The 26,519-nt window shown below is 41.6% G+C and overlaps 1 protein-coding gene across 6 annotated transcripts in view; it reads left to right on the plus strand.

The window, feature by feature from the left end:
• Window positions 1-26,519, plus strand: part of LIMS1 (LIM zinc finger domain containing 1) — a 154,308-nt gene that overhangs the window by 71,478 nt on the left and 56,311 nt on the right. Inside the window, exon 1 of one of the 6 annotated variants that reach the window (XM_053586785.1) lies at window positions 7,844-7,891. The exons of 3 other annotated variants lie outside the window; for them this stretch is intronic. Coding sequence is in view for 2 of the 3 variants with exons in the window: in XM_053586780.1 (XP_053442755.1) it covers window positions 14,639-14,745 (107 nt within the window). In the remaining variant the exon portion in view is untranslated. Of the gene's footprint in view, window positions 1-7,843; window positions 7,892-14,528; window positions 14,746-26,519 lie in introns of those variants that run through there. 2 more of the 6 variants (XM_053586780.1, XM_053586781.1) reach the window with 2 other exon arrangements.

The following is a 26,519-nucleotide window of genomic DNA, read 5'->3' on the forward strand; positions in this document are numbered from 1 at the left end:
AAGGAGAGTTGGCACTAATTTCATAGGGTGGTGGGAGAATCAATGAAATATGTGGAAAGCATTAGTACCATGAGTGTTATTGTTAGTATTGCCACAAGGAAAAGATGCCAGTCATGTAGGCTCAACATAGGGCTAATTTTGTGTGGTATGTTAAATTCTACTGGAATAGAAATCATCCTGAAGGGCAGGGGTAGAATGGTGAGAAAAGAGCTTTGAGACAGGGAAGTGACCTCCTTCTGAAGACCTGTTTTCTCTAAAGTGGGCGGGGTTGTCTGCCAATAGTGTTAGAAAGGGAGGGTGGGACCAGGATTTGAGAGTGCTGAGGGTTTGAGGTGGCTTTGTTTGGGGTGTGATCTGGCTAGAGATATGCACAAAAATTTCCTGTGTAGGTGTGTGTGCTATTCTATTTGTTTGGGTTTTTTCTCATCAACTGTTTGCCTAAAAAAGCATGAAGGCCACCCTTCCACTCTGAAATCTTCTCTCCCCTTGCCCCTGGCCCGGCCTGATGCTTCAACAGCCTCCACAACTGGATGTCTTCAGGCTTGTAACCCTCCCACCCTGCATTCAGACCGTTTATGGCTTATCACTTCTCACATAAATCCCTTGCCAGGCATTGGCAGTCTTCAAATCTGTATCTAAACTGCCTGTCTCCCACCAATCTTCTGCTCCTACTACGTTTCCACAAAGTGAGGCTGCCTGGGTCAACTTCCCCACCTTTCCATGCTTTTGCACTCTTTCTTTTTTCTCTTCTCTTTTCCAGTGTCCTCCTTATAGAATGTAGCATATCCTTTAATGTGCTTCATATGATTCTGGGCAGTTTATTTTACTTTCCTCAGATGTGACATCCTCAGATCTCTGATGAGGGAAACCCAGGGCTCCTGCCCCTGGTACCTCTCCTTGTCCTCTCGGGGTCCTCTAGTGCTGCCCTCACACTGGGCCTCAGTGTATTTTGTTCTGACTTCACAGATGTCATGCTTGTCTTCATCCTCATTGGTTAAACTGGTTTTCTTTTTCTTTTTTTTTTTGTTTGAAACATAGTCTCACTTTGTCGCCCTCAATAGAGTGCTCTGACATCATAGATCATGGAAACCTCAAACTCTTGGGCTCAAGTGATTCTCTTGCCTCAGCCTCCCTAGTAGCTGGCACTACAGGCACCTACCATAGCACCCGGTTGTTTTTAGAGATGGGGTCTTGCTCTTGCTCAAACTAGTCTTGAACTCCTGAGTTCATACAATCCACCCACCTCAGCCTCCCAGAGTGCTAGGATTACACGCATGAGCCACTGCGCCTAACCTAAATGGTTACTTTTTGAACTTAAAAAATATTTTATGGGGCAGCGCCTGTGGCTCAGTGAGCAGGGCGCCGGTCCCATATGCCGGAGGTGGCAGGTTCAAACCTAGCCCCGGCCAAAAACCAAAAAAAAATATATATATATTTTATGATGCCAATTTTGTAACATAATAAGAGGAAAAGTTACTCCCAGGCACTAATCACCCAGATTTAATAATTGTATTGCCATATTTGCTTCACATATTCTTTTATCTCTCTTAATTAAGAATTTATTTATTTAGGCTCGGCACCCATAGCTCAGTGAGTAGGACGCCAGCCACATACACTGTAGCTGGCAGGTTCGAGCCCAGCGCAGGCCTGCTAAACAACAAGGACAACTACAACCCAAAACTAGCAGGGTGTTGTGGTGGGTGCCTGTAGTCCCAGCTACTTGGGAGGCTGAGAATCGCTTAAGCCCAAGACTCTGAGGTTGCTGTGAGCTGTGACACCATGGCACTCTCCCGAGGGCGACATAATGAGACTCTGTCTCAAAAAAAAAAAAAAGAATTTATTTATTTATTACTTTATTTTTGAGACAGAGTCTGACTCTGTTGTCCTGGTTAGAGTGCAGTGGGGTCATAGCAACCTCAAACTCTTGGGCTCAAGTAATCCTCTTTGTCTCAACCTCCCAAGTAGTTGGGACTACAGCCACCTACCACAACACCCAGCTAGTTTTTTAAATACAGGATCTTGCTTTTGCTGAGGCTGGTCTCAAACTCCTGAGTGCAAGCAGTCCACCTGCCTCAGCCTCACCGAGTGCTAGGATTACAGACATGATCTGCCACATCCGGCCTTAGTTAAGAATTTAAAAGCAGGCCGGGCATTGTGGCTCACGCCTATAAACCCAGCACTCTGGAAGGCTGAGGCAGGTGGATCACATGAGCTTACGAGTTCGAGACCAGTCTGAGCAAGAGTTAGACCAACATCTCTACTAAAAATAGAAAAATTATCTAGGCTTGTGGTGGGTGCCTGTAGTCCCAGCTACTCGGGAGGCCAAGGCAAGAGGATCACTTGAACCCAAGAGTTGAGGTTGCTGTGAACCATGATGAGGCCACAGCTTTCTACTAGGGCAACAGAGTGAGACTCCTTTCTCTCAGATTTTTAAAAAAAGGAGAGAAAGAGAGAGCTTAAACGCAAATCCCAGACATCAGGTCATTTCAGAGTTGGTCTTTGAGAAAGTGGTTGTGTTCTAGCCTAATCACATGCTGCTACATAACTAACAAACTGATCATTCTTTGGCATATATCTCAACACACAGTCCATAATCAGGTTCCTTCCTCAGGTATCCCAAGATTATCCTTTATATTTTGTTTGTTTGTACCAGGATCTAAACAAAGGCCATAGGGCAGCGCCTGTGGCTCAAAGGGGTAGGGCACCAGCCCCATATGCCAGAGGTGGCGGGTTCAAACCCAGCCCCGACCAAAAACTGCAAAAAATAAAAATAAACAAAGGCCATAGTTTAATAATGTATTTGATTGTTACTCCTCTTAAATCTCTTTTTAAAATCTTCAAGAAAACCCTTCTTTGCTATTCTGTCTTGTCACTGACCACTGTCTTAGAGATACTAGCCCAGTTGTCATATAGAATTAAGGTTTTTACCTTTTTAAATAAACTTTATTTTGGAATAATTTTAGATTTGCAGAAAAGTTGCAAGGATAGAGAGTTCAGAGAATCCTCACATAGCCCTCATTTAACTCCCCCTGTTGCCAGTACCTTATATTACCTTCAAAATGTCTTTTTTTGGTTCCAGCATCCAATCTAGGATATCACATTGTGTTTAACTATGGTCGAATGATAATTTCTGATTATAAGCTCTGTTCTACTGCTGAGAAAAAAATAACTGTTTTCTGGCTAGGAAGCAGTACACTATAATGTTTTAAAAGCAGGCCTAAGCCAGGTTTTAGATTTTCACTCAATTACATAGCAATTGAGTTAGGGTTAGGGTTAGAGTTAATGTAGTTACTTATACTTTCAACATATGTTTCATCATCTTTGAAATGGGAATAATAATAGTACTTATTTCATTACTTCATTGTAAAATTAAATTTGTTAAGTGCCTACAAAGTGCTCTTACAGTTTCTGGCACCCAATAAGCTACTCAGTAAACCTAGCTCTTGGCAAAGGCATTATTTCCTAAATCGTACTGAGAATTGGGGAAGAAACTGGATCTTATCTGAGGCTCACTATGATTTTAAAAACAAAGCCTGAGGTTGATGCAGTGGCTTATGCCTATAATCTCAGCCCTTTGGGAGGCCAAAGTGGGAGAAGAGCTTTAGGCCAGGAGTTTGAGACCAACCTGGGCAACATGGCCAGACCCTGTCTCTCTTTTAAATTTAAAAGTGCATAGATATTTTCTTCCACTTGCCTTAATAAATAGTGTCTTTGCTCTGGTTATAAGTAGTGGTCTTACTAAATTTTGAGATATTCCACTTCTATTTTGGGAATTTTTATTCAGTGTAGTATATTTCTTTAGTATGTTTTGATCAATCAAATACTGGCTTTAAGAGGTTCCCCTCCCCCCCTTTTGTGAATTGTCTTTTTGGGGGAAAAAAGTTTTATGAAAGAGTTTTGGCAGGGATTCTTAAGGTCAGAATCGGAGGATAAAACTGCAAGCCTTTGTTTTCTTTATCAGTCTCACAGTAGATTGGTTTTTGTATTTTAGAATCACCTTATTTACCGCCCTTCCTTTCCACTCTATAGCGTCTAAGAGGAACTGAAATAAGTTTGGTCACATTATCACTGCCTCTTCATACACCCACGCTCTGCTAAGGTCTCTTGTCTTGCCGCTTCTAAGGCCTGTTGCTGTTTAACAGTATCCTTGGTTTCAGTAGAGTTGCTGTGATGAAGAAAACCTGTTTTCATTAGAATCTTTGCCTTTTATTCCAGAACTCTTGGAAACATCGAGGAATCACATGTATTCTTAAAAAAAGAAATAAAGCTGTTTTGGTGCGCTGGACCCAGAGACTCCAGAAGAATCCATGAGTTCAGTTAAAACTGAAGGTCACCAGTTGACCCCTTTCTTTCATTGGCTTTTGCTTCCAGACCTGTAGGAGGAAAAAAAATGCATGTTAGTTGGGAATTGTACATAGTACCTCACAGTCCCCTTCTAGAACCCTCAAACTGAACATTCACAGTATTCACCCGTTTCTTCCTTATGAAAATAGTAGAAAAAATTAAAGTAATAAAAATAATTCTCCTAGAACATAACTGGACTGGTCTGGTTCATCTGGGGAAGGGAAGTTTGGGCTGCCTGAGATGACTTTGTGGTCTGTTTAGAGTCAGGTGTTCCGCTTCGGCCTCCTGTACTAGTCATGCTCCTGAGTTTCCCAGAGGCCTCCTGGGCTAGGCTAGCCCGTGTTTAAAGGCAACTCTAGCTCAGAGTCGACCTTTTAGTGGTCTGTCGGAAAGAATGTTTTGGACCCTGAGAGTCTGTAGTTTAATAGCTAAAACAGGAGTGTGTGAGTCAGATAGACTTGGGTTTGGATCTACACCCTCATACTGGCTGTGTTTTTTGGTCAAGTCATTTAACTGGTTTAAGACTCAGTTTCCTCATTGGTAAAATGGGAATAGTGGTAATACCTGGGCCATTGGGTTTGGGTCTTTCTTTCTTTCTTTTGTTTCTTTTGTTTTTTTTTTTTTAGACTGAGTGTCATTATGTTGCCCTTGGTAAAGTGCCATGGCATCACAGCTCACACCAACCTCAAACTCTTAAGCTTAGGTGATTCTCTTGCCTCAGCCTCCCAAGTAGCTGGGACTACAGGTGCCCACCACAACGTCCGGCTATTTTTTTTTGTTGTTGTTGTTGCAGTTGTCATTGTTGTTTAGCTGGCCCGGGCTGGGTTCGAACCTGCCAGCTGCAGTGTATGTGGCTGGCGCCATAACACTATGCTATGGGCGCTGAGCTGGCCATTGGGTTGAGATGGAGATTAAGTAAGATAGTACACATGATATGCTCGGTAGGCACTTAAACCTTGGTTATTAGTAATATTAATATGATATAAATAGTTGAGAGACTGGGCTTCACAATGGTGAAGTACACACAACTCCTGCTATACTGGGTCTGTTTTGTTGCTATGAGGTCTAACAATAATTAAGTTCATGAACTCATACTAGAAAAAGTTCTACATACCTCATTGCTGAGTATCACTATGGTCACCTTTGCAGTATTCCCCTGGGGAAGCTATGCCCTGATGCCAGTGCCTAGTCTACCCTTCAAAGCAATTTTGGAACTCTTTTTCTGGAATGGCCATCAGAAATGTCATCGTATTACCCGTGGTGTCCTGAATGTCATCAAAATGCCTTCCTTTCAATGTTTCCTTTATCTTCAGGTCAAGAAAAATGTCACTGGGGGGCAGATCAGGTGAGTGGGGAAGGTGTTCCAATACAGTTACTTGTTTACTGGCTAAAAACTCCCTCACAGACAGTGCCATGTGAGCTGGTGCATTGTTAGGATGCAAGAGCCTTAAGTTGTTGGCCAAGATTTTCAGTTAAGATTTTCCTATTTCTCTGTCAGTGTTTACTTGGTCTACTATGCTGTTCATAGTCAGCTGACAGTTTTGAGGCACAATTTGATGTATTTTGTAATGTTTTCATCAGTTCTGCTCATTCTTGGCCATCCTCTTCCTCAGTGACACCTTTTCTTACCTCAGAAAGACATTTAATCCGGCTCAGTACCTTTAGCTCAGCGGCTAGGGCACCAGCCACATACACCAGGGTGGTTCAAACCCAGCCCGGGCGTGCCAAATGACAATGGCAACTATTAACAATAAAATAGCTGGGTGTTGTGGCGGGCACCTGTGGTCCCAGCTACTTGGGAGGCTGAGGCAAGAGAATCACTTAAGCCCAGGAGTTGGAGGTTTCTGTGAGCTGTGATGCCCTGGCACTCTACTGAGGGTGACAAAGTGAGACTCTATCTCAAAAAAAAAAAAAGGAAAAGAAAAACATTTAATCTGTTTGTACATTGCCATTTTTGTCATGGCCTTATCCCTATAAACTTGGACATGAAACAAGAAACTATAACATGTTCCTGATGTCACTTTCATGCTTGCCAGGTTTAACAAGAAATTTTATGTTAGCTTTTTGCTCTAATTCAAGCACTGACCTCTCTCTTCCCAGCACACAAAAACACACAATGCCAGTAATGAATGACACCTGGCAAGACACGGCCACAGGTTGACAAGAATACGGCTATCAGAAACTGAAAGGTTATGAAACCTCACTGAGTTGTTTGTACAGTGCCGCTAATGTAAGTGCATGGTGGCAAGTTCACGAACTTCACTGTCAGAACTGGTATGTCAATAAAAGAATGTGGGGGGAAATGTTAGCAACGTAAGTGCTTCCCGCCCCATCCAGTCTGTCCCCCTCTCTGCCTCACTTCCTCCATACCTCTCAAACCAGCTGTCCTTCCTTCTGTCCTTGTGCCTACCCTGGCTAGTGCAGGCAGCTGCCTTCCCTGGACTGCTGTGTGGGCTCTCCCCTGCTGCTGCCCACACACAGGAACAGTGGCTCCCCCTGGCCCTCTGACATGCCCCTGTCTGTGCCTCTCATCTCAGCTCACCTCCCTCCAGCCACATGTGTGCACCCCACACTTCACTCCACCCCACACTTCACTCCACACCTTCACTCCACACCTCAGGTCCTTTTACTTTAGTGCCTGCTTGTCCTTTAGGTTTTCAGGATGTCAGATCCAGTGTTGTCTCAGTAAACGCTCTTGTCCTGCCCCACACCCCCGTCAGCACTGTCACAGCACCCTCCTCTTGTATACTGGACCTGTTTCAAAGTGCATGTTTATTTGTGTGATTATATGGTTAATACCATGTCCCTACTGGTATAGGCTCCAGTGAGTCTGTGGCTTTCAGATGCTCACCAAGGCTGTGAGTCCATGGCTGGGTCCTCCCGCTGCACCAGCAGCCCTGTGGTCACGTGTATGTGTGTCTCCCTTCCCCTTCCTCACTACACACTCAGCTGGACCCTCATCTTACCTGACTTATGGTGTTATCACATGCACTTGAAACCTTTAGTCCTGATTTGGAAGACCTGTGACCCTGCCAGGCCTGTATCGGTGGGTCCAGGTCCCCTCTGCCTGCCCACATCAGTGCCAGAGGCTCTGCAGCCAGGCGAGAGGCAGGAGGACAGCTCCAAATCTCCTTCCCTGAAGACAAGGCTCAGGAAATTTATGGGTTAGGAAAGTGGGGTGGTCTGGAGCATGGAACTGAAGTGACTGTTAACTGTGGTAACTTACCAAATGTTTTTGAAAGGTGCCAGTAAAGGTTAAGTTTCAGTGGTCAGCAACATGGGTTTCAACTACCAAGGCCTTTAGCCTTATGACAAAAGGGGAAAAAAATAATAAAAAGCAAGGAGGGCAGGCAGACCTGATCAGATTAGCCCCTAGCTTTGTCTCCTTATTTCCCTGACAGGTCCTCAGGCTGCTGGGTGTCCCTTCTGTCTGCAGAGCCCTCCACTTCCTCCAGATCCTGCCTCATCCTCTCCTTCCCACCAAACAGAGATACATTACACGTTCGTCCCGACTGAACGCTGGGGTGTGCACGTGTGTACACACGCGGTACCTGCATGTGTAGCTTTTCCTGGGAAAGAGAGTCTCCTAGTGTGTGGTGTCCTGCTGTCTGCTTTTTTTTCACACAACAGCAGACCGTGTACACGTTTTCTTTTTTTTTAGAGACAGAGTTTTTCACTTTATTGCCCTCGGTAGAGTGCCGTGGCGTCACACAGCTCACAGGAACCTCCAACTCTTTTTTTGTTGTTGTTGTTGTTGCAGTTTGGCCGGGGCTGGGTTTGAACCCGCCACCCTCGGCATATGGGGCCAGTGCCCTGCTCACTGAGCCACAGGCGCCGCCCCGTGTACACGTTTTCATGTCAAATAAATGTCTATATTATCATTTTCAATTGCTCTGGAATAATAATAAAATACAGGAAATAATATCTTTTATGAAACAACTGTCTTCAGGGCTAGAAGTGTTCTTGAAATTTCTAAATTCTGTTTTTATCATTTTATCACTGAAAAGAAGTTCTTTTTTATCATTTTATCACTGAACTTTTCTTATCAAAGAACTTTTCAGTGATAAAATTATAACAGAATTTAGAAATTTAAGAAACACTTGTAGCCCTGAAGACATAGTCAAAAGAATTGAACTTTTTTTCAGAGTTTGGAAGGAAAAACTAACAATAACAGGATAATATTTATATCAGAAATGAGGCAACACAACTTTTTATATTTATATATATATATTTGTATATATATGTATATATAATTGCGTTTAAGCTTAGACTTTACATAGAACCTGGTGAATATTTTGATAACCTGGCAGAAATAATTTTGAAGTGAAAGTTGATGTGTTGATGTACTGATGATGGTAATGAAATCTATATCAGGGTGGGGTAGGAATTGTGGTTTATTTTTTAGGACACACCCCTTGAATTCCAGGGCAGGAAGAAGAACCGTGTTTAATTCTTTCAGGTCTTCAGAAGCTCAGAAGTGCTGGCTTGTAACTGCTTATCTTGGAATGTGAAAGTAACTTTCTTTTCTCCTCTCACACACAAGTACTTCACCTGTTGGATTCTTTTTTTTTTAATATGAATTTACTTTAGAAATGTGTTCAGTAGACATAGATATGCTTAAAATGCATAGTAGGTGGACAGGCAGAATGGTAGACAGGTAGAAACAGTATTTATGACTATGTTATCTGAAAAGTGGCATCACTACATAATGTTTCTATCCTGTTACAAGTCAAAGCATTGGAAAATCTGGGTTTGCAGAAAAGCTCTCTTTTGTGAAAAGATTGCTACTAGAATTCCTTTTTTTCAGACCAGTTCATTTAGAGAATGAAAAATTCTCTTTATTAAAATTTAAATTTATGTGTAATTTTCCAGAAGCATGCTTACTGTACTGAATGAAGTACCCACCCTGTGATTACCCTCAGGGAGGAAAAGTGCAGTCCCCCAGCAAATGTCTGTCTCCGCCTTCCTCCCCTGAGGCCTCTGTGCTCTGAGGGGAGGATTCTTGAGGGATGACTGGCACGCACCCTATGTAGCTCACATCCTTGGATCAGGTGTTGGGACACAGAGCAAGTGAGCCAGGAGTGAGGATGAGGAAGGGCCCAGAGACTGCTTGAAGTCGGCCTCCTCTCTTCCCTCCTCCACTGAGGATCTGGCATTTGTCAACCCTTCCAGGAAGTGATTGTTGAATAGCAGAATGTGTAAAGCCTGCTCGTGTTCCTGTATTATTCAGGAATGAGATTCCTGACTAAAGCAATGCTGAAAAAGTAAAATGTTTCCAGGCAAGGCGTCTAGTCAACATTGGCATAAACGTTGTGTAGGTCCTTTCTTAAATCAAATAATCTTAATCTGGGGAAGAGATCACAGAGGTCATCTAATTCAGCCACTTCTTTTTCCAAATGGAAAAACTGAGGACTTTGATAGTTAAGGAAACATAGCAAGTGAGTTTCCAAATAAATTTCCAATAAAATTAACGGCCTCATTGCTCAAGCAGTTTCCAGGCCTTTGCCACTTAGTGTAGAAGGTACTGAGGTCACAAGCCCCTGTTAACTGTAACTGCCATGGAAGCTACTTTGCAGCTCTCTTGACTCTGTATAGGAGAAAGAATTGATGATTCAGAAACCTTAATTATCAATTTTAGGACCTTGTTGTTCAATTAGATTTCTTTACCCACTTATGCCTGAAGGGATTACTTGCAACAGGATTCTAAAATCTGGACTATGACAAATTTAGGCAAAAATCTAAGCTAATTTTTTTACTCATCTCAAATGAATAAGTATGGCCAGTACTATTCAACTCCACGAATATGAAAGCTTCAGTTTTTACATTTTCACCAAGAAAGTAAATTCTTTGAAAACTATAGAATGAATGAGTCTTTCAAATCTCATTTAGGTAAGTGTTGAGTGTTAAATGCAGAAATAAAAAAAATTTCAGACTGAGTGCAAGGGCTCACATCTATAATCCTAGTACTCTGGGAGGCCAGATGGGAGGATTGCTTAAGCTCAGGAATTCAAGACCGGAGCCATAGTGAGACCCTGTCTCTACTAAAAATAGACAGATAAGCCTGGTGCTGTTCATGGTGAGCACCTATAGTTGCAGCTACTCGGGAGGCTGGGGCAGGAGGATCACTTGAGCCCAAGAGTTTGAGGTTGCTGTGAGCTAGGCTGACACCGTGGCACTCTAACTTGGAAACAGAGTGAGATTCCTCTTTTTTTTTTTTTGGAGACAGTCTCAAGCTATTGACCTGGGTAGAGTGCTGTGGCATCGCAGCTCTTAGCAACCTCAAACTCTTGGGCTCAAGCGATTCTCTAGCCTCAGCCTCCTAAGTAGCTGGGACTACAGGTGTCCACCACAACGCCCAGCTATTTTTTTTTGGTTGTAGTTGTCGTTTTTGTTTGGCAGGCCCAGGCTGGATTTGAACCTACCAGCTCCAGTATATGTGGATATGTGGCTGGCACCCTAGCTGCTGAGATACAGGCACCGAGCCCAGAGTGAAGTTCTGTCTCAAAACAAAACAACAACAACAACAAAAAAAACACTCCGGAGAGTTCTTCTCAAACATAGCATTGTAAAGTGGGATAGGCTCCCAAAAATCAGTGGGTTAAACGTCTAAAGTAAAGAACTTATATATTAACAAATACAGATGTCTACCGTGCCCCAGTGCAATGATGGATGATTAGGAGCTGGTCCTGCCAGAGAGTCTTCTTCCAATCTTAGGAAGTAGGTGGATGTGCGAAGTCCAGGAAGTGAAGGGACGCACAGCTGCCCTGGGAACCCCGGGAGTACAGTCTGCTTGGCTGGGCTCAGCCGGCCCATATGGCAGACCTTGCTCCCCTTGTTCTGTCTGTATCATGAAGGCCATGGAAGGGTTTTAAGCAAGGTCAATAAGTGATCCATTTACATTTCAAAAGATTGGTTTGAAACATGGAAGATAGATAAAAATTTGTCAGAAAGGTCGGTTGGGGGCTGAGGGAAATTCAGGGGAGATAAGAGGAACTGAAGCAGCATCTGGCCCATTGCAGGGCACAGAGTAAATACAGAATGAATGAACAAATGTGATTTTAAATCCTACACTGTGGTAAAATTTTGTGCTCTCAGGCATTTTTGAGAGCGTCATTAACTTTCGTCAGATTCACAGAAGGTTCATGACCCTCGGAAGATGGAAAACTACTGGATTAGATGTTAGCCTGGGAGGAAACAGACACTGTGTGGTGCTCCATAGAGCTGCGTGTTTGTTCATTTCAAGGAAGAGCTTAGACTTATAGAAGAAATGATTATCAGTTATGCTGGTGACATTGAATTGGAACAGATAGCTGATAATCCCACGAGTCAAAGTAAACATTCATGGAGGGTGATGATTGAAGGATGACCCAACAGAAAGTTGTAATTAGGTTCATAGGCCAGCTGCACTATGGTGGAAATAGGATGGAAGACATGTGCTTTAATAGCCAATCGGAGTGGAGGAAAAAGCCCCAGGAGTTTTATGAGGTAGTAAGCTCCCCATCACTGGAAGTATCCAAGAAGAGGCAAAAATCCCGGGTCACGGATGGTGTATAAGGTGAGGCCAAGTGAAAAATGAGGCTGGAGAATTCTGCATTGAATAGAAGGCAGATTGGCCTTCAAAGATATTTTAGAATGCTAAAATGAATAATAGCCCTGTTTAGAGACCTTTGGAAAGTGTACTCATCATACAGGCCTCTCTCTGTACTGTCAAAATCATGCTATGACAGTTGAAATTTAATACTGTTTAAATAGACCTCATCTGAGAATTTAGGCACAATTGATAATCCACATCCACGGGGAAGTTGTGTGGAAAGGAAAAAAAGGTGGAGTCCCCAGCCCTCCTCTCCCTGTCTTGACCCTGTCTCCACACCCCCTCACTGGCCGCATGGGAGCAGAGAGCACATTGTGGAAGGGGGGGAGTTGGCAATCTGCTGCTACAACCTGAGCTGGGCCGTGTGTATTCTGCCGTATAGGCCAGTTTCAGGTCATTTCCTAAGGGGTGCTGAGAGCGAGGGCAGCCCTTTCTCTCTGTCTCTGACTTCAAAGAAAAAACGGTGGTTAAAAGAGCTTCCCCAAAGGCCCAGAATTTAATTTTACTCGGTTGTGGCAGTTCCATTAGAACATAGCATTGATTTACTGAAATTTCTATTTGTCCGTACAGCCATTGTAAAAAAAAAGTCAGAGGGTGACAATTGTTTCAGCTTGTTTGTTACATGGCTTGGGGCTGAGTTTTTCCCCTCTCTTCACATCCTTTTAACCCTAGACTCATCAGATGCAGAATTCATCCTACACAGTTAGGTGTTTCCTGTCTGGTTAACCTCCAGGAGTCACCAAGCTCTTTTCCCTTGTCAGCACACTGCATGAATTTTTTTAAGAGCTCTTTTACCGGTAAAACTATTAATTATATTTTTTATAGAAAGCTGTTAATTATATTTTTTATAGGAACTCTGTTTTACATTGGAGTTTCTGTGTTTGCAGTGAATATAAGATTGATTTGTATTTTATTCATTATCTTCTATTCTGGTTTTATGCCAAGGGGGGAAAAATTAAAGAAGATTAGTGATAGTTTCTGCTCTTTTTTTAAACCTTTCTTGATTAAAAAGTAAGAATTAGATATTTTGAGAGCCCTGATTTTTATGTTCCTATTACTAAATTGTTCTGTATTTTTTTAAGTGTTAGCATCCAAAGGCTTTGTATAAAATACTAATACATATGTAAATCTCCCTAAAGTGCTGTTTCTGTTCCTTAGGGAATGGGTGACATATTCAAAGCTCAGAAGGTGTAGAGTGGTGTGTAATTAAAAAGCTTTCTTCTGCTCCTGTCTCCCAAGTCCCTCAGAAGCACCTGATAGTACCAGTTTTTTGTATATCCTTCCAGAGGAAGATACAGCTGTCACCTGATTTTTTTAAACACGTTTTTTTAAAAAACATGTTTCATCACTGATTAAATCTAATGTAGTGACAAAATGGGTAAAAGTTTTTTTCCTGAATCTTAAAAAATGCATGCTGTGTTTTAATGGCTGCTATAAAAAGTCCTCTGTTTCCCAGTGGAAATAGGGTAGTAAATAAGGGGAGCTAGCATTCCTGTGTCCCAGGTGAAGTATAGACCTCCTCTTCCTGCCATTAGTCCTAATTTTTGTATTTATGATGCCCATACTCTTAGAGAGGGGAATATATTAACTATTTAACATTTAGTGTAAGAAAAATATCAGACCCATTTCTCTGCGCTCTTGTTGTTGAAGGGATTCTAGAAGAAAAAAAAGGCTTGTCATTGCCCAGAGAAAAGTTACTAGAACCATGAAATCAGACTGTTGTGCTAGAACTTGCTAGGACTATAGCCTGAGTTTGTGACTTGACCAAGCGGGGGCAGGGGCTACTCTTAACAGCATCACTGGAGCTGGTGACAAAGGACTTGTCCCGTGTTATCTGCCTTCAGTCACCCACACCCCACACCCAAACCCAAGCCCACCTCCTTACCGCTGTTGACCATCTGAGGTCAAATATTCAGGTAAACACAAGGCTTCCTAGGTGCCCATAAAGCCTTTAAGAGGTGGTGTGCTGTGAGGGGGGGTTGTTCACAGTGAGTAGTTACAGATTCAGAAAATCATTAGCTGGAGGTTGATAGAAAAAACCATCTTCCTTTCAACTATGATTTTTTTTTTTTAGTAATATTTAATGAGGGGAGGGTGGATCAAAGACACTTCCTCCCCTTCTAAATAAGATTTAGAGTAGAGTGGTGAGAGGGAGGTATTGGACTGCTTCCCTTTAGAATTCTGCCTTTTTTTTTTCCCAAGGAAAATGTCCTTAAGAGCTCACTATGACCAGGCATTTCTTTAAACTGACAGCTGCCCATGAAGTATAATGGATTTCCTGGCAAATAAATCAAGAAAGAGCAGGACCCTTCTTTAGTCATTACTTTACCAGAGCTTTTTAGCCCAACTTTAATTCAGAATGATCCTGGAAAAGTTTAAAATGGAATTGGTATGATTATTTATAACAATTAAATTTTGCTTATTGGCAAACCATGTGAATAAGTCGCCTCTAGGTCACGGACTCCCCCTCCCCAAGGTGCAGGGCCCAGAGATAAGGCAAGTCATGCCTTGCTGAGGAGGGTGTGTACTAGCGAGAAACAGGAAGCTGTGTACTTCAGCAGCCTGGCCTGTGTCGAGGCTTCTCACTCTGAGTCAGGTGTGCTGAGGTCCCCCAGCAGGGGACACTGCCTTTGTATGCCCTGGCCACCACACTGCTGAACACAAGTGCTTTACAGTGTCGGTAATTGATGTGTAGAGAGAAGTATGACTGCATTACAGCTCAAAGAGCTTTCACACTCAGGTCTCTACAGGAGGAGAAGAGACCGTCCGGACAGTGTGAAAGTAAATGGGTCACCGGAGGAAGAGCTAAGGTGAGTGCAGAGTCACGCTTGGTTAAAGGTCAGGGCACTAAGAAACTGCAGCCCAGATTCATGCCTAAGGGATGCAGTAATGTACACACACGTTGAGAAGGAACCTCTCAGCCTGTGAGTGGACTGAACACTCCAAAATTGTGCTTGATTAGAATTGTGCAAAGCCAGAACTCTTCCCCGTTTCTTCACAAATCCTTTAAATTGTTCTAACTCTTTTCCAAAATAACTAAATATTATATCTTTAAAAATTATATGATCCCTAGAGGATTATTTTAAACCGGAAACAATTGATTTTTCCCCTTAGTTTCAAGATGGCTTGCTTGCTTTGACTTACTAGAATATGTTCCCATGAGGAATTTTTCTTTGAGTTTTGGTGGTGGGCACAGTTTATGGAGTTTTGGGGGAATGTTGGGTGTTCATGGAGATGCTTTGCTATTGAACTGTGCAACAAAGGAATGCAGTGGCTCTACAGAATGTAACTGGGCAGGACTGACTCAGAACTCAGGGGTCATTTTGGCTAAAAATGTTAGGGTTCTGGGCTTTCAAAGGTAGTTTGCCTAAACTAGCACAATTTTAGTTTTTGTTGTAACTAGTAAAAATTTCTTTTAGATTTGTGTTCTGAAAAGTCCCAGACTAAGCCCATGTGTTAACTGTGAAGGGTTTAGATTTTCTGTTCCTGTTTCAGTGCTGACAGAGGCTGCAGTAGAGACTTCCTTTCCTTTTCATTACGTTTACTCTTTCCTCCTTTTTTTGTTTTGAGAATGTTAAGTATTTGAATACTCTGATTAGATGATAGGAGGGCTATTTTAGGTACTGGCATTCTTTTTTCCTATCAACTCATTTTCAGAATTTACTATACATTTTCTGTTTAAATTTGACAGGAGAAAAATTGACACGCTTTTAAAAACTCCTGTTTTAAATTTGTGTTTGTCTTATAGACAGCTGTACTACGGAAACTGTACTTTGGGAGGGAAAGCTTTATTTGAAAATGATTGACTCACCAATTTTTGGAGAAAATAGTAGATATTAAAAAAGTATTATTAAAATCATCAGAATTTGCTGCCTATTATGTCAGGTGTCTCTTAGCTACATTTATTGCCTTGTTTGTGGTTTTGTTTTTTTTTGTAGAGACAGAGTCTCACTTTATGGCCCTCGGTAGAGTGCCATGGCCTCACACAGCTCACAGCAACCTCCAACTCCTGGGCTTAGGCGATTCTCTTGCCTCAGCCTCCTGAGTAGCTGGGACTACAGGCGCCTGCCACAACGCCCGGCTATTTTTTTGGTTGCAGTTTGGCCAGGGCCGGGTTTGAACCCGCCACCCTCAGTATATGGGGCCGGCGCCTTACCAGCTGAGCCACAGGCGCCACCCTTGTTTGATTTTTCTGAGACATAGTCTCACCCTATGCTCTGAGCAGAGTGCAGTGGCATCATCATAGTTTACTGCAACCTTAGCCTCCTGAATTGCTGGGATTACAGGTGCTAGCCACGAGGCTCACTGGGTTTTTTGATTTTTGTTAAGTTGGGGTCTCAACTCTAGCTCAGACAAGTCTCAAATTCCTGAGCTCAAGCAATCCTGCTGCCTTAGCCTCCCACAGTGCTGGGATTATGCCCACGTGGTTCTCTTAGCTACATTTAATGTATTAACTCTGAATTGATTGGATTAAATGATTTGAAAGGCTCAGAGTTTGAATTATTTAAAAATTTATATGTGAAGTTAGTAAAATTTGCTAACCAGGTAGGCTGTTGAAAGTGACCTGAAATCAACATTTATTTGTAGCCTCCAATCTACAGCATATTTAAGAATGAAGTTGTCAAAAACAGTTTTCATTTCAGATTTTGAGGTTATGAAAAATTTCCTTTTTAAAAAATTAAAGCCTGTAGGGGCAGCGCCTGCGGCTCAAAGGAGTAGGGCGCCGGCCCCATATGCCAGAGGTGGCAGGTTCAAACCTAGCCCTGGCCAAAAACTGCAAAAACAAAATAAAATAAAATAAAGCCTGTAAAACAACATTGTAAACCAACCCTCTTTTACTTTTTTTAGACAATAACCAAAGCGTCCATGAATAAATTACATACATTCTAAGAAGGTAATTCTTTATATAGTTACAATGGTTTTTAAACCAACTAAATTTTTTTCGCCTAGAATTTAAATTAAATGAGGAAAAATTATTTTTAAGTATTGCTTGTTCCAGTGGTTTAAAGGGAAATATTTCCCCACCCATTCTTCCAGTGATGTAGTTACCCAGAGATACAAGGGATCTGGGATCGGCCATTTCTTTTGTTGCCTAATGCATAGAGAATGACCATTTTTACCTTAGGAGTTTTATGAGTGCATTTTAGAAGTAGACTGTTAACCTGTTTGCCCATGTTTTGTTGTTGTTGTTGTTTTTCAAGATGGAGTCTTGCCCTGTCACCTTGGCCATGGCACAGTGGCATCATCCTAGCTCACTGCAACCTCAAACTCCTGGGCTCAAGACATCTGCCAGCCTCAGCCTCCTGAGTAGCTGAGATTACAGGCTGCAACACCAAGCCTGGCTAATTTTTCTGTTTTTAGTAGAGATAGGGTCTTATTTTTGTTTAAGTTTGTCTCTAACTTCTGAGCTCAAGCAGTCCTCCCATCTCAGCCTCCCAAAGTGCTAGTATGACAGGTGTGAGCCATGGTGCTTGGCCCCATGGATTCTTTAATAAACTTAGGGAGGTAGGACTTTTCACCCTACTAATACACACAGACTGTTTTAGTGTCTGTTAAATGAGATTTCTAATAATCAGGGACAGTGAGATTAAAATTAGGTACACCCAAGCTCATTGCCACCCAGTCGGACAAGTTAAACTGTTGTTTTGACTATTGGTTTGTTCTTTAAAATGTAGATAAGAAATAACTACGATTATTGCACATAATTTATTCTCTCACAAAATTCTTACCACTAATGTAATGAGGCAGGTGAATAGTGACATAGAGTTAATAGTGCCGTAGGGTTAATAAATCATTTAATAAATCAGTTTTCATTGAATGCCTACTATGTACAAAATTAAGATGCAGTGATAGATAAGACAGTGTACCCCTATATTTTGTCACATGGAATATGACCGACAGATGTCCGCTCCCTGGGAGCAGTTGACTCTGAATACATATACTGTGAAACATCTTTCCTTCTGTCTTAAGTATTGTATAGGATTCAGTCCTAGGCTGATTCCTTCTTAGTCACATGTTCATGTTCTTGTTGTGCTTGTAGACTTTAACAGAAAAATTTTCAGAAACTTAAAAGGGTGTGCCCACTGCCAGCAAACATTTTTTTCTCTTAAGTTTAAATAAAAGGCTCTAATCTGAAACAAAAACATAAGTATTTACAGAGGATTGTAATACACATGGAAATAGTTGTGACTTCAAACTTGAAACTTTCCAAAGCAAACGCACGTGTTAAAGGCCATGTGACAAACACTGGGCCTTATAGATTGTTGTTCAAGTATTTAATATGAACTGACACTTAACTTTATTTGTCTATGTTGCACAGTGGAACTTTTCCCACTGTGTTCAAGGGTTATAGTTAGAGGGAAGTAACTTACACTTGTTCCAGGAGGAAATTCTTGAACAATTTCTGAGCCTCAGACAGGACACTGACTCTTTTATCCCCCAAACTGTTGATGCCCCCAGATAGCATTTAAGTTATACCTATATTCTTAGCTCCTTTGACTGTTTATTCTATGAATTAAATTATGGGGCACACATGGGCGGTGCCTGTAGCTCAACAGAGTAGGGCACTAGTCCCATATTCTGGAGGTAGCGGGTTCAAACCCAGCCCCGGCCAAAAAAAAACTGCAAAAAAAAAAATTATGGGGCACACAAACACAGTGTTTTTGAGGTTGCCTGCATAACAAACACACTTGAGCATTTTCCTCTCTTTAAAATTCTCAAAGTCGGGCGGCGCCTGTGGCTCAGTGAGCAGGGCGCCAGCCCCATATACCGAGGGTGGCGGGCCAAAACTGCAACAAAAACATAGCTGGGCCTTGTGGCGGGCGCCTGTAGTCCCAGCTACTGGGGAGGCTGAGGCAGGAGAATTGCCTAAGCCCAGGAGTTGGAGGTTGCTGTGAGCTGTGTGATGCTACGGCACTCTACCTAGGGCAATAAAGTGAAACTCTGTCTCTACAAAAAAAAAGAGAATAAAATTCTCAAAGTCATTATTGCTCTGCCTCAAACATAGGAATCTGTAAATAACAGACTAGGGACATCTCAAAATTCAAGACTTTCCTGGTTGCTAAAAATGTAGTTTAACATAGGGGTTGGTGATATGTGACTCTCAGGTTTATAAGGCCCAAGAGCTTAAGATGGATTTTACATTTAAAATGTTTGAAAAAAATAATAAAAAGAATATATATATATATATATATATTTTTTTTTTTTTTTTTTAGACAGAGTCTCACTTTGTCCCCTTGGGTAGAGTGCCATGGTGTCATAGCTCACAGCAACCTCAAACTCCTGGGTTCAAACAATCCTCTCGCTGCAGCCTCCCAAGTAGCTGGGACTACAGGCGCCTGCCACAACGTCTGGCTATTTTTTTGAGACAGGGTCTTTTTTTAGAGACAGGGTCTCCCTCTTGCTCAGGCTGGTCCCAAACTTGTGAGCTCAAGCAATCCACACGCCTTGGCCTCCCAGAGTGCTAGGATTATAGGCATGAACCACCGTACCTGGCTCCAAAAGAATTTTCTTGACATGTGAAAATTACATGAAATTCAGATTTCAGTGTCCATGAATGAAGTTTTATTGGGACACAGCCATGCTTAGTATTTGTATGTGTTGTCTGTGTTGGTTTTGTGCTACACTGGCAGAGTTGAGTTGTGACACAGACCAATGTGACCCAAAAAGACAAAAAGTATTTACTATCTGGCTGACCCCTGGTCTAGTGGGAAGATAAAGAAAGAACCCTTAGATCTTTCCCCCTTGTTACTTTGGTTATGCTTCTGCCCTCTCCACTCCCCCACCTCCCAGTTAAATTTATCAGATAAAATCAGGGCTGTGCCAGCCATTTGAAAAGAATGTGAATCCAAAAAATGTACTTCGGAATTTGTATTCCTAATAGTTTAAAAGTACAATAAAAATGTAAAGTTGATGGACAACAGCAAGGATCTTTTCACGCTGTAGATCTTCTTCATGCCTTCCTTTCCTGCTACAGTGACCTTGAAGTGTCCTTCCAATTCGTGGAGGGATCAGGATAATCAGGAATGGAAGTGCAAAGAAAAATGAGCCTTTAGTTGCCGGTTATTGACTTTCCAAGTTCATACCTTTCCAGATTAAAGATATAAAATCATTTTCAAGTGGTGGGAATGTCCTTGATTTGGTTTGAAAGTGAATGCTCAGATCATGTGCTCCTGACTAATACATTGCCCTTGTTATGGGCCAGGTGCTGTGTTAGGACTTACCTGCCTTGAGTTCCTGTAAGGAAGGAAAAAGAAATGGAGGCTCTAAAATTCAGTCCTTGATTCAAAAGTTAGTATTCAGAATTCAGTTGAGGTTGGAGTAGATAGGATGTTGTGAATTTTCTTGCACACCATACCTGTTTTGCAGTTTGCTGAATGCTTTTTGGCTTATCTTTTGACTGAAAAACTGTGTTAGGATTTTAGTTTTTAAAATAGAATCTATTAGACACTTAGGGGGATGAAGTTGCAGCTTTGCCACTATTATCTGTTCTCTTTATTTCATGGGTCTGTGAGAGTACATTGAAACTTCCTGAGAATGAATAAGCACATTGCTCAATTAGTAAGAATTTTTTTTTCCTGGAGACAGAGTCTCTCTGTGTTGCTCTGGGTAGAGTTCTGTGGCATCACAGCTCACAGCAACCTCAAACTCTTGAGCTCAAGCAATTCTCTTGCCTCAGCCTCCCAAGTAGCTGGAACTACAGGCGCCCACCACAAGGCCTGGCTATTTTTTGTTTTTGTTGCAGTTGTCATTTTTGTTTAGCAGGAAGGGGCTGGGTTCGTACCTACCAGCCTGGGTGTATGTGGCCCATGCCCTACCCGCTGAGCTATGGGCGCCACCCAATAAGAAATATTTTTTCTATTTGATACAGAGAGGTTATCAGTTTGCTACTATTGCTCTTTGAAAGTTAGGAGTATTTGATCATAACCCACGAGTACTTATACTGTAATAACTGGTGTTACAGGCAGCCCTTCTCACCCCTTCTCACCTCCCTGTTCCACATCAGAGAGAGGTAAGGCCGGAGGACTTCCTTTACTTCTCTAGCACCTACCATAGTGCCTCCTAGGTAGTCACTGTTGAGTGTCTGTTTCTCACTGAATGAATAAAGGAATGAGAAACTAAACTGGCTTCGGAATACTTCTTTTATTCTAGTTTAAACTTTACATTCTCTTCTTCTAGTCTTAGTTACTAGCTTACGATTTATAGAGTATCACTCTGAGGGAAGCCTAGGAGAGGAACACATACACAAGAGTATAGATTATGATTATTTTGTTTTTCTCATTCAGTAGTTTTGGGAAGCTGACTTTCTGAAGAGAAGTATATTTTCCTCTCTGCTGTCTAACATATTTCTCCATACAGGCGGGTGCTGCATGGTGACCTTTTGGTTTACATGAGCAAAGGTGGTCCCATAACATTATAATGGACCTGCCCTGTACACGTGTACTATTATTTTTATCTTTTGTGTCATGTTTTTACTGTCCCTTGTCTGTGTTTAGATACACAAATACCTTCCATTGTGTCACTGTTGCCTACAGTACTCAGTACAGTTAACATGCTGTACAGATGTGCAGCCTAGGAGCCGCTGGCCTCAGTGTGCAGTAGGCTGTGCCATCTGGGTTTGTGTGAGCACACTCTGTCATGTTTACGCAATAAGAAAGTCACCTGACAACCCATTTCTCAGAACACATTAAGTAATTGTGCAGCTGTAGTAGTGGGAGTGTGTGCAGAAATTGAAAACAGTAGTGTTACTGCTTAAAAATTCAGTCTGCTAAAGAAATAATAAAAATAAGTGAGAAGTTTTTGGTAAGGATCCCTTCTCTGTTTTTCTGTACTGCTGGGAGACATTTATGGATGAACCAACTTCAAGAGAATCAGTCTATGAATTTGTTGTCAATATACATCAAATTTTCTAAATGATTTACTATGACAGTTAAATTGCAAGATATTAATAATTGTAGTTGCTTTCTTTTTTGAAACGGAGTTTCACTTTGTCACCCTTGGTAGAGTGCTGTGATGTCATAGCTCACAGCAACCTCCAACTTTTGGGCTTAAGTGATTCTCTTGCCTCAGCCTCCCAGGACTGGGACTATAGGCGCCCGCCACAACACCTGGCAGTTTTTTGGTTGCAGTTGTCACTGCTGTTTCAGCTTTCCGGGGCTGGGTTCAAACCCGCCACCCTCTGTATATAGGGCCATTGCCTACCCACTGAGGCACCACCCAATTATAGTTGCTTCTAAGTTAGCTCTTAAAAAAAAATCAGAAAACCTTGAAGTGTCAGGTTTAAATCAGTTATAAAAATTAAAAAAGACATTTGACTAAAACTTATGCTTTACCTATAATATTAATGCTTTGGATAAATTCTATTAAAATGAAACAGTACTGTTTATTTTATATGCACTTATGTATCTCAGACATATAGCAATTTATAATGTATTTGTGATCCCAATAGCTAGTCTGTGATTAAAACAAAGTTTGGATATGAATTTTCTCTTTAAAAACACTACTTTTAGAATGGCGCCTGTGGCTCCAGGAGTGGGGCGCCGGTCCCATGTGCCGGAGGTGGTGGGTTCAAACCCAGCCCCGGCCAAAAACCAAATAAATAAATAAATAAATAAATAAATAAATAAATAAATAAAGTAAATGGCCTCTATCAGTTTAAGAAATGTCCCTTTAAAAAAAAAAAAACTACTTTTAGAAATAATTTTTATTAATAAGTTTCACATAGATATGAAATTCCTTCAGTTTTTAATGGTTGCATTTGTTTCCTAGGGCTGCCATAAAGTAATACCATGAACTGGGAAGCTTTAAACAACATAAATTTGATGTCTCACGGTTCTAGACGCTAGAGTCGTTGTGGTCAGCAGGCCGTGCTCGCTGCCCACCTGAAGGGAGGTGCCTTCCTTGCTTCCTCTAGCCGCCAGTGCTCCTTGGCCTGCTCATGCTTCACTTCACTCTCTGCCTTCTTCATCACATGACCACCTTTTCCCCATGTGTCTGTCTTCATAGCAATACAAGTCACCTTCCATTTACTTCACCTTGAAATTTTTGTTTTTGAGAGAGGGTCTCACTCTGATGCCTGGGCTGGAGCACAGTGGCATCATCATAGCTCACAGCAGCCTCAAACTCCCAAGCTCAAGTAATCCTCTTGCCTCAGCCTCCCAAGTAGCTGGAACTACAGGCACAGCCAATTTTCAATTTTTTGTAGAAATGGAATCTCTCTTGATACATTGCTCAGGCTGGTCTGGTCTCGCACTCCTGGGCTCAAACAATCCTTCAACCTTAGTCTCTGAAAGTGCTAGGATTACAGCTGTGAGCCACTGCCTGGACCTCCTTAAAATCTGATGGCAGTATGGGCGGCGCCGGTGGCTCAGTCGGTAAGGTGCCAGCCCCATGTACCGAGGGTGGAGGGTTCAAACCCTGCCCCGGCTGAACTGCAACCAAAAAATACCCCAGCGTTGTGGCGGGTGCCTGTAGTCCCAGCTACTCGGGAGGCTGAGGCAAGAGAATCGCTTAAGCCCAGGAGTTGGAGGTTGCTGTGAGCTGTGTGATGCCATGGCACTCTACCGAGGGCCATAAAGTGAGACTCCGTCTCTACAAAAAAAAAAAAAAAAATCTGATGGCAGTAGTACTTCCTTCTTCCTTCCTGTCCGCAGCACTGTGTTTTCCTAGTTTTCTTACTAGTTACTGCTTCTTTGCATTTTCTCTTTTGTCTTCCCGTCAGTGATTCCCAGATCTCTGGCTTTGGGTACCATCTCTGTGAAGGTGACTGTCAAGGCATTTCTGACTCTCATTTAGCAATTGGCTTTTTTTAAACTAGTGGATGTCTAGTTAACCATTGTGAATGAATAAATGAATGAAAGGAACTATGAAAGTAGTTTATTGAATTGTTTGTTGAATAGGCAATAAAATCAAAATATAGTATTTGGGATTTTTCCCCCCAAGTTAAGCCATTAAAAGGTAATAGAAGTGCAGCATCAATAGGGATTTTAAAAATAAGATTGTAGGGCGGCGCCTGTGGCTCAGTGAGTAGGGCGCCGGCCCCATATGCCAAGGGTGGCGGGTTCAAACCCAGCCCCGGCCAAACTGCAACAAAAAAAAAAAAATAGCCGGGCGTTGTGGCGGGCGCCTGTAGTCCCAGCTGCTCGGGAGGCTGAGGTGAGAGAATCGCGTAAGCCCAAGAGTTAGAGGTTGCTGTGAGCCGTGTGACGCCACGGCACTCTACCCGAGGGCGGTACAGTGAGACTCTGTCTCTACAAAAAAAAAAAAAAAAGATTGTAGCTATACCTCTTTGAAAATCCCCATATACAAAGTAAAGTTTCTTTTTATCAAGTTGAAGTAGTACAGAGTATATTTCGATGCGTTTTAAAACGTGGACAGAAATTTCAATGCATTTATTTTTGACAGTAATTAATTTCATAAAGTTTTTTTTTTTTTTTTATCACATGTGCTTTAAGCAATACTGATATTAATAGTTTTGGTGACCATGATAACCATCTATGTAATTCAGCAGAAACTTATTGCATCACCTTTTTACATCTCTCTGTTGCCATCTGCTATGAGAACTATTTGAGGAAGGCATTGCCAGATGGTACTGAGGAAATGGTACATTTTATTGTCTGAATTCTATTAATAATTACTTAGAGGTAACGAGAATGAAAAATGTCAGGATGGTAGGGAAGAACTATGAGCGTGCATGGGACTGTAAAGGGGTCATGGCTTACATGGGGGCTTCTAATTTATAATGTTTAACAATGTTTGGGTGGAAAAGACAGACAGGATTCTTTCCCCAAAAGTTTCTCTTCTGTAAATGAACCTAGGATGGTCTTCTGAGATACATAGAAAGAGAGAAGGAAACAGAGCCTGAGATTGACCGATTCAACTACTTGGAAGTTAACTTTCACTCATAATAGCAAAAAAAAGACTAAAAAGTTATAGAAAAGAAAATTTTATTTTCAAAAAATATAATACTTTTTCCTCACAATTTAGGGGAAAGAATATTCGGGGAAGATGTCAGAATCATAGGATGATAAACATTGATACCTGTTTGTTTTGTATGTTGACCTTTAAGTTTTTTGTTATTATTAAACATCAAGTAAGTCTGGGGAAAAAAAGGAAATAACTAAACATTAGATCATTTTAGAAGACCAATCAGTGTTTTTAGAGCTTCTGATTATCCTAAGAACAGACAAAAGAAAGCAAATACAAGTTTTCTGGCAGACTTTCTATTCGAGAATCTCAGAAAAGAAGTAGGTAGTTACTGTATTTGTTTGACATTTTGCCTTTTTATGACTTGTGCGAGCTCATTTAGCATATGAGGAAATGAAACTGTAACTTGTGCCTCTGTGAACTCCAATTTCCTCCCCACATAAAGGAGTTTTTCAAAGAGTCATCTTTCCCCCAGACAGGATTTCCCTGGGGACCGTGGTACATGAAACAAAATCAGGCATTTTCTGTGGAAGTGATGGGAAGAGGTAAGGGGTGGGGTGGCTAGACTTTGGATTCTTTTCCTGATGACCTCCCTTTGTCCTGTGGCAGCTGCTGAGCCTTCTCAGCTTTGGAGAGCATGATTTGAAAACCTTTGGAGAACAGCCTGCCCTCACTTAAGGAATGTGTGATTTTGAAACAGTGGAATTTAGGCATCGCTGTACTGAGCCTCCTTCAAAATTCCTGATGCAACTGTACACCATTGTAGGAAATAAAAACTTAATTATATCATGCTTACATGCTGAAGAACTTAATGGATCAAATTACATAATGTATGGAATTAGCCTCAACATATTTTATGGTTGAGGAATAGATAAAACAAATTGACCAAAATTTGATAAAGTTGGATAATGGTTCAGTGGGATTCATTATACTCAACAGTTTAATAAGTGTTTAAAATCTTCAATAATCAAAGGTTTATACATTTTTGAAATGTGTATCATGATGACTAAGACAATTTTTAAACTTTTCCCTCTTTTTTTTTTTGGTTTTTGGCCGGGGCTAGGTTTGAACCCACCATCTCCGGCATATGGGACCGGCGCCCTACTCCTTGAGCCACAGGCACTGCCCTAACCTTTCCCTCTTAAATACTATCACATTGTAATTTTTTGTTTGTTTTGGGCTTATCAGCGATTGTGACCCAAACATCTATAACGATAGTCAGGTATAGTCAAAGGCCCATAAGGTTCCCTCTGCTGTGGACAACATGCATGTCAGTTGGTATATGAACCAGACTGGGAATTCACAACTTATGGTTCTGGGATGTATGATTTTGAGTATGAGTGAGAGGAGGAAAATGGAAAGAAGTAGGATGCTTTACCTTAATCTAGGATGTCTGCTTATGGTAATTATTAACCTTTCATATTTTGTGTTGAAAGAGGATAGTGTTTCTTAACATTATTACAAAGTGAAATTTCTCATTATATGGTAGGGGTAAGAGACTGGATTCAGAAACATGAACATATCATGACCTCTATGGAGCAGACATGGAATTATTTCAGTTTAAGTTTATTGTGAAGAGATGATCTTGGCTCATAGATTGTGGGGCACCTAAGATAGCTGTAAAGAGCCTGGGTGTAGCCAGAGACTGAGTCCAGTGTTT

Source organism: Nycticebus coucang, chromosome 4, assembly GCF_027406575.1.
Source record: "Nycticebus coucang isolate mNycCou1 chromosome 4, mNycCou1.pri, whole genome shotgun sequence".
NCBI lineage: Eukaryota > Metazoa > Chordata > Mammalia > Primates > Lorisidae > Nycticebus > Nycticebus coucang.